Raw genomic sequence first — 13,021 nt, 5'->3', positions numbered from 1 at the left:
CTCCTTTGTATGTTGTGTCTCTTCTTATTAAAAATTGAATGCAACATTTTCCTTGAATGAGGAAATTTAAATTCATTGTTACACTGAGTGTATTCTTTATTGATGCTTATCTGCAGTTAAATTTCAATATAACAAATCCAAAAGATTCAACATTAATATCATGAAACACTTGAATTATCAACCACCCCCTCCATCTCCCCCTTAAAAATGAATGAAAATGAACTATATTCTTGAAAAATATATTTTAGTGTGAAAGTACTAGAAATACATTAATTACATCCCCTATAAACAGCTCATGATATATATGCCTGAACATTTTATTTTATCTTTGTTCATGGTTTTATTTAGCAGATACATGTATCATGCATAGATATTAATTACACCAGTGGTATACACTTTCAGATATACCTTTCTTGCTTCCAGTTTCAGTGGCACCTTCATAAAAGTATTTCTTATATTCATCTTTTTCGCTGTGTTCAAAGTGAGTTATCTGAAATGAAGAGTGTATTTATTGAATATGTACAGGTGTACATGAATGAGCATGTTATTTTATATACGTATCTTGAATGATTACACGCAACTTAACTTAAAACTTTTTAAAACAATATGGCCTCTTAAGTTTGACACATTGATTTATTTTTTCTCTCTTTCATGTAGGTTTTCATTTGAAATCTTTACTGTAAAGCAGGGTTCTGATTAAGGCATGTATACATGTCCTGGATGAATATTTTTCTGTCTGGATGTACCATTTGTGTATAACCAAGTCAAAGAATAAAGTTCTATAACTCCTCAATGTCATATCAGAAATTTATAAAAATAAAATGCTTCGCTGAGGCGCAGCTTGATACGACCGCAGAGGTCGAACCCTGAACAGTTGGGGCAAGTATGGACACAACATTCAAGCTTGATACAGCTCTGAATTTGGATTGTTATTAAATATTTGACACAGCATAGGTTTCTGACACAGAAAGAATGTGGTCTAAGAACTTGAATTTTTTTAATTTACCTATTATGGTCCAATGTCCAAAATCAAAATACATGGTTAGATTCAGCATATCAAAGAACCCCATATATTCAATTTTTGTTAAAATCAAACAAAGTTTAATTTTGGACCCCAACTTGGACAAACTTGAAAACTGGGCCCATAATCAAAAATCTAAACACATGTTTAGATTCAGCATATCAAATAACCCCAAGAATTCAATTTTTGCTAAAATCAAACTAAGTTTAATTTTGGACCCTTTGGACCTTAATGTAGACCAATTTAAAAAACGGGACTTAAAATTAAAAATCTAAATACACGGTTAGATTTGGAATATCAAAGAACCCCAATAATTCAATTTTTGATGAAATCAAACAAAGTTTAATTTTGGACCCTTTAGACCTCAATATAAACCAATTTGATAGCGGGGCCCACAAATAAAAAATCTAAATTCATGGTTAGATTCAGCATATCAAAGAACCCCATATATTCAATTTTTGTTGAAATCAAAAAAAGTTTAATTTTGGACCCCAACTTGGACCAACTTGAAAACTGGGCCCATAATCAAAAATCTAAACACATGTTTAGATTCAGCATATCAAAGAACCCCAAAAATTCAATTTTTGTTAAAATCAAACTAAGTTTAATTTTGGACCCTTTGGACCTCAATGAAGACCAATTTAAAAAACGGGACCCAAATTAAAAATCTAAAAACACGGTTAGATTAGGCATATCAAAGAACCCCAATAATTCAATTTTTGATGAGATCAAACAAAGTTTAATTTTGGACCCTTTTGACCTCAATATGAACCAATTTGATAGCGGGGCCTACAAATAAAAAATCTAAATACATGGTTAGATTCAGCATATCAAAGAACCTCATATATTCAATTTTTGTTGAAATCAAACAAAGTTTAATTTTGGACCCCAATTTGGACCAACTTGAAAACTGGGCCCATAATCAAAAATCTAAACACATGTTTAGATTCAGCATATCATAGAACCCCAAGAATTCAATTTTTGTTAAAATCAAACAAAGTTTAATTTTGGACCCTTTGGACCTTAATGTAGACCAATTTAAAAAACAGGACCCAAAATTAAAAATCTAAATACACGGTTAGATTTGGAATATCAAAGAACCCCATATATTCAATTTTTGTTGAAATCAAACAAAGTTTAATTTTGGACCCCAATTTGGACCAACTTGAAAACTGGGCCCATAATCAAAAATCTAAATACATGTTTAGATTCAGCATATCAAAGAACCCTAAAAATTCAATTTTTGTTAAAATCAAAAATCAAACTAAGTTTAATTTTGGACCCTTTGGACCTTAATGTAGACCAATTTGAAAACGGAACCAAAAATTAAGAATTTAAATACATGGTTAGATTCGGCATATCAAAGAACCCCAATAATTCAATTTTTGATGAAATCAAACAAAGTTAAATTTTGGACCCTTTGGACCTCAATGTGGACCAATTTAAAAACGGGGCTCAAAATCCAAAAACTTACTACACGGTTAGATTCAGCATATTAAAGAACCCCAAGAATTCAAGAATAAAACCCCATTGAAATTGATCAAGAAATAAGCAATTTATACGAAGTATCTTCTGTTGCACAATACTGTGCAATTGAATATTTCTTGCTATTGCGCAATACTGTATATTTGACAATTTCTTGCTATTGCGCAATATTGTGCTATTGGATATTTCTTGCTATTGCGCAATACTGTGCAATTGAAGATTTCTTGCTATTGCGCAATACTGTGCAATTGAAGATTTCTTGCTATTGTGCAATACTGTGCAATTGAAAATTTCTTGCTATTGCACAAAACTTATAATATAATAATTTACTCATCGTGTTTGGTGTGTATCTCCTACCATATCATTATTATTTGCTTTTAAATATAAATCAGAAATAACCAACTTAAAATGGAAAATTTTAAAAGAAAAAAAAAAGGAAAAAAAGAAAAAAAAAAGAAAAGAAAAAATCCCCCCCCCAAATTTTTTGAACCCCCTTATGATTCATCACCCCCAAACTCAATCCCAGCCTTCCCTTTGTGGTATGGTACCTTGCAGTACAATTTCAGAGAGATCCATACACTTGAACACAAGTTATTGTCTGGAAACAAGAAAAATGCTTATTTTTGGCCCCTTTTTGGCCCCCAATTCCTAAACGTTTCGGGCAATTACCCCCAAACTCAATTCCAGCTTTCCCTTTGAGATATGGAACCTTGTAGTACAATTTCAGAAATATCCAAACACTTACACACAAGTAATTGTCATGAAACTAGAAAACTGCTTGTTTTTTTGCCCCTTATTTGGCCCCTAATTCCTACAATTTTGAGGCATTTACCCCCAAAATCAATTACAGCCTTCCCTTTGTGATATGGAACCTTGTGGTACAATGTCAGAGAGATCCATACACTTACACACAAGTTATTGTCTGGAAGTTACAAAAATGCTTATTTTTGGCCCCTAATTCCTTAACTGTTGGTACCATAACCCCCAAAATCAATCCCAACCTTCCTTTCGTGGTATTGAACCTTATGATTAAATTTCATGGAGATCCATTCACTTAAACTAAAGTTAGAGTGCGAAAACCAATGTGTCTTCGGACGACGCCGGACGACGCCAGACGACGACGACGACGACGTCATACCAATATACGACCAAAAAATTTTTAATTTTTGCGGTCGTATAAAAACTAAAGGGAGGTTATTTTAATACATGTAAACCAGTCACCAAAGTTTCAAGAAAATGACTCAACGCACTTTTGAGTTATTGTCCGAAAATTAGAAAATCACCCCTTTTTTATGAATAAAATCCCATAACTCCGAAACGTTAAATCTAAATGTATCAAAATCAAAAAGGGGAGCTCACGTCAATAGAAATAAACAATTCACCAAAGTTTCATGCAAATTGGTTAAAGCGTTTTTGAGTTATTGTCCGACATGTTGATGACGGAAGGACAGACAGACTGACAGACAGACAGACAACAGTATTCCATAATACATTGTATTAAAATTATGATTATTGTCGACTTATGATTGTACTAACTTCTGTAATATATGTTTTGTTATAATCATGCATACACAATAGTCTTGATAACTTCTAATAATATTGTAATCAATGAATATAATTGATATATATATTGCATAATCATCCCTAGTCATTAAACTAAAAGGGAGCTCATTAAAATTGATAAAATGATAGCAATATGAATATTTTACATAAAAAATAGTAATATGTGTCATAGCAAAATTCTACTTAGAAATCTAAATATTAATATTTAGAATATATTTGAATAAATATCTCACTCATTTAATAAAAATAATATGTTGCAGCATGCGTTATAGACACACATTTTAATTGTCCACCATTGCTATTGTGTATCATATTCATTAACCTTTATTTACAACATGTCTTATATATTTCACTTCCAACTTTTGTCCCTTGCAAGTTTTCTTGATATAGGGGCCATATCAACTTTAAATATGGGGCAGATTCACTTGGGGCTGGAACAACATGAAACCTGAAAAAAGAACCAAAATGTCCCAAAAACATACCTTAGATCAATCTCAAAAAGGCTATTATGAGGACAAAGTCCTCAATAACAGTAGAAAATCGATAAATTGAAAAAAATCAATATACTCATGATCTCAAAATATAAATGTTAACTTTTTTTCTAACTCTAAACTATCAAAATTCTTGATTGACGCTTCCACCTCGAAATTCAAAAATAATATAAACAGAATTAAGTGTTTACCGTGTAAAAACAAATCTTGGAGTGAGGAAAAAAAGTATGTAATTTAACAGGTAAATGAAACACTGTGTAGCATCACAACCGGATATAGGTACCTCTGAAGCTATTAAAGAAGAATAAAATATCACATTGTCAAGTTTGTGATGACATTTAAGTGCATCAAAAATGATGCCCCATCATATCTTACTAGTAAGTTTAATTATGTTTCAGACAAAATCCATACCCATTGAGAAATGCTGTTCAAGGAAACCTCATACTCCCTAAACCAAAAATAGAATTGTTCAAGAAATCTTTTATGTATTCTGGACCATTCTTGTGGAATAATATGCCAATATCGTTAAGAAATATTACAAATGTTAATTCTTAAATACAAAATAACAGATCATTTATTGAAATCAACCTGTTGAAAAAAAATATTGAATACTGACTATTTCATCATGTTTATTTTTTCATAACATTTTTACCAAGTTGTATTGAACATTATCATCATACTTGACTTTTATACTAATGTATGCCATGTATATATTTGCATTTTTGTTTATGCTTTTTCTATGATGAGGGCCTCAGGGAAGATTAGTTTCATAGCTTACTGTGTAACCCTCTTAAAATAAAGTATTTTTGTTGTTGTTGTTGTTGTTGAAGCGGTGGAAAAAACAAATGTGAAGTCAGGTAAGGTCAAATTCTTCTTATTTTCATTATATTCTATGTTTTGCTGACAGGTAAAGTTTTGTTATAGTGATTCCTAATAATGTAGCTACTATTAAGGGCTGATTTTGATCCTTCATTGGCTGTCTCTCTCTTCAAATCGTCAGAATTTGATAGGGTGGTACCTGTTAAACGAAGCATGTGACGATTTCAAACTTGATAAAAACACATTTATCTTTCAACTATTCAGTTGACGTTTTCGTACAACAAAGGTATATCACATTTAAGCTTGCACAACACTGTATTTCGAAATAAACTATTTTTTACAGAGAAATTCATGTAAATAAAGCTGAAAAACTGTTTGGCGAATAGCAGCAAATTGTTGTTTACTGTACGAGGATTAGAATAGGTACTTTTTGTATCATTGTTTCTTTGCTTCGGTGGTACCTTTATCCAGTGGTGATGCTACACAGTGTGAAAGTATGTAGAATTCAACTGATAATCCAGTAAGAAAAGTTATGACAAACTTTGGATGACAAAAATTAAGAAGCAATTAAACAAATTTAATTCGTTAAGAGCAGAAAAACAATAAGGAATCCATGAAAAATTTAATATATATACTTTATTTCAAATGCATATACAGCTTATAGGAAACATACACATGATGATAATAATTTTATATGCACCAATAATAAGAATTTTTACAAAATATTCTTGAGTTACACAATATATAAATAAAAAGGTGTACATGAAATGAAACATAATACATAATACAAAAATACGAAATAAGGGCATATATAATGATATACTTTAATAAACACAATATGTGAGAACATTATTGTCGTTTGTTGCTGTATATCATATTTGTTTTTCGTTCATTATTTTGTACATAAATCAGCTGGTTGTTAGTTTTCTCGTTTGAATTGTTTTACATTCGTCATTTCGGGGCCTTTTACAGCTGACTATGAGGTATTGGTTTTACTCATTGTTGAAGGCGGTACAGTGACCTATAGTTGTTAATTTCTGTGTCATTTGGTTTCTTGTGGAGAGTTGTCTCATTGGCAATCATACCACATCTTCATATTTTTAAATATACTAAATACATGCAATTGAACTCTAAGTTTTTCTGCTGATTTAAAAAATATACCTAAGTTATTTAATTCCTTAATATTTCTGACAGATAACAACTGGATAAGTTTGTATGCAGATGGATTTCTCCATTAATACTTTATACTTTTCTCGGATTTGACTATATTTTTGACATTTAAGTATAAAATGGTATTCATCTTCAATAGATATGATAGAGCTAGTGTTACAATTTGTACATAGTCAATCATTTTCATCAACATTATAATATCTGCCTGTTTCTATGCTTAAATTATGAGCTGATATACGATATTTACAAATGTATGGTTTGTATATATAGTTTACAGGTCTATCTGAATAAAATTGCAAAGCATGTGTACTGTACATATATCTATAATAAAATGCTCCGCTGGGGCGTAGCTTGATACGACTGCAGAGGTCGAACCCTGAACAGTTGGGGCAAGTATGGACACAACATTCAAGCTTGATACAGCACTGAATTTGGATTGTAATTAAATATTTGACAGAGCATAGGTTTCTGACACAGAATGAAAGTGGTCTAAGAACTTAAAAAATTTTAATTTACCTATTCAAACCATATCATTATTATTTGCTTTTATATATAAATCAGAAATAACCAATTTAAAATGGTAAATTTTAAAGAAAAAAAAATCCCCCCCCCCCAATTTTTTGAACCCCCTTATGATTCATCACCCCCAAACTCAATCCCAGCCTTCCCTTTGTGGTATGGTACCTTGCAGCACAATTTCAGAGAGATCCATACACTTGAACACAAGTTATTGTCTGGAAACTAGAAAAATGCTTGTTTTTTGGCCCCTTTTTGGCCCCAAATTTCTAAACATTTAGGGCAATTACCCCCAAACTCAAACCCAGCTTTCCCTTTGTGATATGGAACCTTGCAGTACAATTTCATAAAGATCCATACACTTACACACAAGTTATTGTCCTGAAACTAGAAAAATACTTGTTTTTTTGCCCTTTTATGGCCCCTAATTACTAAAATTTTGAAGGAATTACCCCCAAAATCAATCCCAGCCTTCCCTTTGTGGTATGGTACCTTGCAGTACAATTTCAGAGAGATCCATACACTTGAACACAAGTTATTGTCTGGAAACTAGAAAAATGCTTATTTTTGGCCCCTTTTTGGCCCCTAATTCCTAAACTTTTTGGGCAATTACCCCGAAACTCAATTCCAGCTTTCCCTGTGTGATATGGAACCTGGTAGTACAATTTCATAAAGATCCATACACTTACACACAAGTAATTGTCATGAAACTAGAAAAATGCTTGTTTTTTGCCCCTTTTTGGCCCCTAATTCCTAAAATTTTGAGGCAATTACCCCCAAAATCAATCCCAGCATTCCCTTTGTGATATGGAACCTTTTGATACAATTTCAGAGAGATCCATAGACTTGCACACAAGTTATTGTCATGAAACTAGAAAAATGCTTGTTTTTTGCCCCTTTTTGGCCCCTAATTCCTAAAATTTGGAGGCAATTACCCCCAAAATCAATCCCAGCATTCCCTTTGTGATATGGAACCTTGTGGTACAATGTCAGAGAGATCCATACACTTACACACAAGTAATGTCTGGAAGTTACAAAAATGCTTATTTTTGGCCCCTAATTCCTTAACTGTTGGTACCATAACCCCCAAAATCAATCCCAACCTTCCTTTTGTGGTATTGAACCTTATGGTAAAATTTCATTGAGATCCATTTATTTAAACTAAAGTTAGAGTGCGAAAACTAATGTGTCTTCGGACGACGACGACGCCAACGTCATACCAATATACGACCACAAAAATTTGTTTGCGGTCGTATAAGAATGACATTTACTTGAATTCTCAAAAAATGCAGTTACATGTACTTCACTTATGAATGCACCAAGCATTCTTTCTTTCAATTGTAATAGAAACATATCTATACAAACTACACTTTGGCTTAACCAAACATAATTAAATCCATATCTAAACAAAATATCTCTAATCTTACAACACCAGTTTTGTTTATCATTCTTTTTAATACAACTTCTTTTAAACATCTCATCATAGCAGTTCTTTAATATACAATTTTCTGTACTCACAATTTTTTACCAATATTTGACCATTCTATATTGCCTTTCAATGTACATAGGCAATCTACCTAATTCACAATAAATCTTTTTGGTTACAGCACTCATTTTGACTTTAAGAATACGTTTTAAATAATACAAATGAACTTTTCGATATTTGGTGCCATATGAAATCCCCATACTACCGATCAATAATTCAATATATGCTTGCTACATATTAAAGTATCAAATAGTGACAACAAAGTTTCATAATTATAGTACTTGTCATGTATTTTATCAAATAGGCTAAAAACAGCCATTTTACCCTGATCTTATAGTTTCTTATGGGTATTTGCAAAATTACCAGTATAATAAAACAAAATTCCTAAATACATAAACTCATTACATATATCAATAGCTTTTCCATTTATATACCATTGCTCTTCTGGTCTAATATTACCTCTGTTTCTAAAAACAAACTACCATTTTTGTTTTTGACAAATTTATGTATAAATCATACTCATTTTGAATTTACAGTATAGATCATCTTTTGGAGTCAGGTGATCATCAGTTACAAAAATGTATACATTCACTAAATAAGACCATATCGTCAGCGTACATTATACAATATAGCCTTTGTAGGAGGTCGATACAAGGATATATTGACCTGAAAGAAGTATATTGACTGATGACGAAGTCCGAGGTCGATATACTTCTTTAGGTTGATATATCCTGTATTGACCTCATAAATAGGCTATAATTGTTATATTATTAATTTCCGACCATATTTGTATCAAAATCGTCATTTGATTTTGTTGGAATTTTATAGATATCATATTGTCTCCTAGACAATAACAACAGATTAGTTGTTATTTCGTTTACTTTTTTGATGGTTTTTTTTACATCTTATGTATTTGAAGATTTTTTTCTTCAAATAATCGATCATAGATATATTTTTATAAAACTTTTAACAATATCATGAAATTCATTACATGACGTCACAAAGTATATTTGTTTTTAGATATTTTAAAAATAACCATGCAATATGCTTTTTGCTGTGCAATATGCTTTTTGCTGTGCAATATGCTTTTTGCTATCCGCCATTTTCTCTCTACCTTCGAAAATATAGTTTAACATGTGACTATCCTTGAAAGAATCAAATAAGTAAAAATATACGAAATTAATAATAATAACAAATACAGATTTAAAATTTTAAGTTCATATGATTTACAATTTAAATATAGCAAGAATGGAAATTTCTTTCTCAGTAATTAATAATTTTCATCCTCTTTCACCAGGTTGGGTACAACCCACAAAATGGGGAACTATTCCACAAATGAGTAACAATCCCTCATTTGAGTAATCATTTGATAGTACTAAAAATGAAATTTTCTTAACTGGGTCTTTCTACTTAAAAGGATTGTTACTCATTTGGGGAATAGTTTGGCGGGTTGTACCCAACCTTCTACTTCTACTGGATGATGGCCACAATTAACAAACTGAATATTTTGCCATGACTATGGTACGGACCACTCCACCTCCCCCATAATGTTTGAATTTAGTTCAGCTTTGTCACCAAGGCTTTGAAAGCCTCGACTGATACAACCCAAGGAGGGAGAGTGTTCCAATCTCTGATGGTTCGTGGAAAGAAAGAATATTTCTGGTAATCACTTGATGATGATGAAATTTGGAAGCTTTTGTCATACAGGTTTCTTGACAGTCGTTTATGTGACATCAAACATCCATCCTTGTCACTCCTACTTTCTCATTTATAATTTTGAAGAGCATGGTAGTATAGTATAGTTTTATTCAGGCAAATTCAAGCACATATACAAAAATTCACAAATAATTTATATAAAACTGCAATTTTTATACGTGTGCATGCAAAACAAATTTCTTGGTAAAGGGGTCTAAATACAGCACAAACAACATTTTCCAAAAGACCAAAATAGTTTAAAAGTATATTTTAACAAAACGCATTTGACTAGCAGGTCGAACAACGAATGTTCTTTAACCTGCTGACTGCCATTGGGGATTGTCAAATAAACGGATCACCAGATGTAACAAAATGGATCTTAACTATTAATTTAATACCAAACAGAAAACAATAAACTTGCGGAAAAGATGGTATACCGCAATCAAAAGGTGCAAAAATTAGTACACCATATCCTGATTTCGACAATTAATGTCTCTTCAGTGATGTTAGGAAACTGAAATGATAATCTCATTTTCCCTACCATCACTCATTTTCCTACCATCTCTTGTTTACAGTAACTCAGGTTTCCGTACTGAACTCTTACAGTTTTAAGGAATTTATTCCTCCTCCCAAATATCAATATTGAAAAAATTTACCAGCATATTGATTATTGGTAATTCGTATAGCGATCAAGATTACTATTTCAGTTTGACTACCACATGTCAAGATAAGATTCATTTTACATCTTACTGATGAAGTGTACTAGTTACCTGAAATATCTAACATTTGTTCATGATTTTATTATTTTTTGGTGATGTTGTACCTTTTAGACTTGTTTTATATATATATATATTCAGACCCCTCTACCAAGAAATTTGTTTTGCATGCACACGAATAAAAATTGCGGTTTTTATCCAACGCAATCATAGGTTTGAACGTTGTTTTCAATTTAGACTTGTATATATACCTTTAAAATAGTATCATAATATATTTTAAAAACAGTGCTTATAAAAAAGCCTGAGATATCCCATAAAAGCTTACATAGTATAGCTTATTTCCAATGGGGTCCCTTGTTTGAAAATATATAAAAATAATATTTCAATTTATTGTTAAAATTTGACTTTCACCAAAAAAAAAGAAAGATCAAATGTTTCTTAAAAAACATATAAAAAATCTCCAGGTTCTATATTTCTTGCAGTTATTTTTAATTGTTCTTTAACTGCAGCCTTAAAAGCAGATCTATTTGATATATTTTTTTATGTTGGATGGTAGATTATTCCAGTCTTGTATAGCATGTGTAGCATTATAGACAAAGCTTTTTTATTACAGTTTTAAATATTTGGTACAAAATAATTAATATGTGCAGCACTTCTGGTATCATGATTATTCAAATCAAAATTTTCGCATAAATACTCTGGAGCATGTCCATGATATATATTGAATACATGGTTTAATCTAAGTTGACTAACTCTACCTTTTACACATAGCATATTAACTTTGTCTAAAATATCACATGTAATTCTAGTCCTTGGACCCAGATAGACCAAGGATGAATCTCATCTACCTATTCTGTACAACTTGCAATTTTGTTGTCATCTCTTTTCCCAGACTACTCTACCACAGCTATATAACAGCAAGAATAATCGAAATAGCATTGTATCAGAGCAGATGTGAGCATCATCCTTGATCTAGTATCCCAACATTTGGCATTTCTATATAAAAATCTTAATCTTGCATTAACTTTTTTTATGATGTTGGAAACTAATTGTTCACAATTTAAAAAATTATCAATGTGAACTCCTAAATATTTGACATAATTTTTCGATTTGATAAGGTGATCATTACATTTGACCTGAAAATTAATATTTTGTCTAATCTTTTTTGGAGGTCCAAAAAGCATACATTCAGTTTTTCCTAGATGTAAAGACAGTTTATTATCTACTAACCAGTCTGAACATTTTTCTAGAACTTATCCCAATTTTGTAGAAATAATATCTGGATTTTTATGAGTATATAAAATTGTGCTATCATCAGCATATAAAATTAATTTACAGTCTTCATCAATACTGATTGACACATCATTTATAAGGGGACGAAGTCCCCTATTACGGTAGAAAAATTAATAAAAAAAAAAAAAAAAAAAAAAAAATCCGGAAATTTCCCGAAATTTTCATTCTACTAATGAACTCAAAATCGTTAACTTTTTTATTTTCAGACTTTTTTATTTTCCCGCATTTGCGCAGAAATCTACTTCCTTTTTCCGGTCCCGTTTGCATGAGTCTATGAGTAAAATATATATTTATCAGTCTAGTAAAATATAGGAAGGAACGCAATACCAATTCCATTTTTAATAATTCCTTGAATGGCTTGATATGAAAAAACGTTACCTGATAGCGTTTCTTTGTTTACATTGAATATGACGTCATAACATAAATAACGTCACAACTAAAATTCCGAACAACAGAACCGAAATCGGAAACGTAAGGGTATTTCCGTTTCTTTTTTGAACAGATTTTGAAGTTAAAATATGTTTGAATTAAAAAAAAATAATTCATACAGACTTCGTCCCCTTTCACAGGTAACGCCTGCCTCATATTATATGTTAGAAATAACAGTGGTCCAAGGATACTTCAATGGTGAGTCTTGCATCTTTTTGCCTTTGTTCCGGAGATCTCCATTCTACGTGATTGAGCATCTTGCTTACACTTGAGTGATCATGGTGTTTGTTCATCACATATCATGCTGCTCGTCTCTGGACCATCTCTACTCAGACTC

At 31.4% G+C, this 13,021-nt stretch overlaps 1 protein-coding gene across 1 annotated transcript in view; it reads right to left on the bottom strand.

The window, feature by feature from the left end:
- Positions 1–13,021, bottom strand: part of LOC127728640 (valine--tRNA ligase-like) — a 59,100-nt gene that overhangs the window by 45,508 nt on the left and 571 nt on the right. Inside the window, exon 2 of the mRNA XM_052236167.1 lies at positions 409–490. Coding sequence (XP_052092127.1) covers positions 409–490 — 82 coding nt within the window. The remainder of the gene's footprint in view (positions 1–408; positions 491–13,021) is intronic.

Source organism: Mytilus californianus, unplaced genomic scaffold (genome assembly GCF_021869535.1).
Source record: "Mytilus californianus isolate M0D057914Y unplaced genomic scaffold, xbMytCali1.0.p SCAF_2, whole genome shotgun sequence".
Lineage (NCBI taxonomy): Eukaryota > Metazoa > Mollusca > Bivalvia > Mytilida > Mytilidae > Mytilus > Mytilus californianus.
Note: the sequence above shows the minus strand (reverse complement) of the source record. Positions and strands in the feature narration are given on the sequence as shown.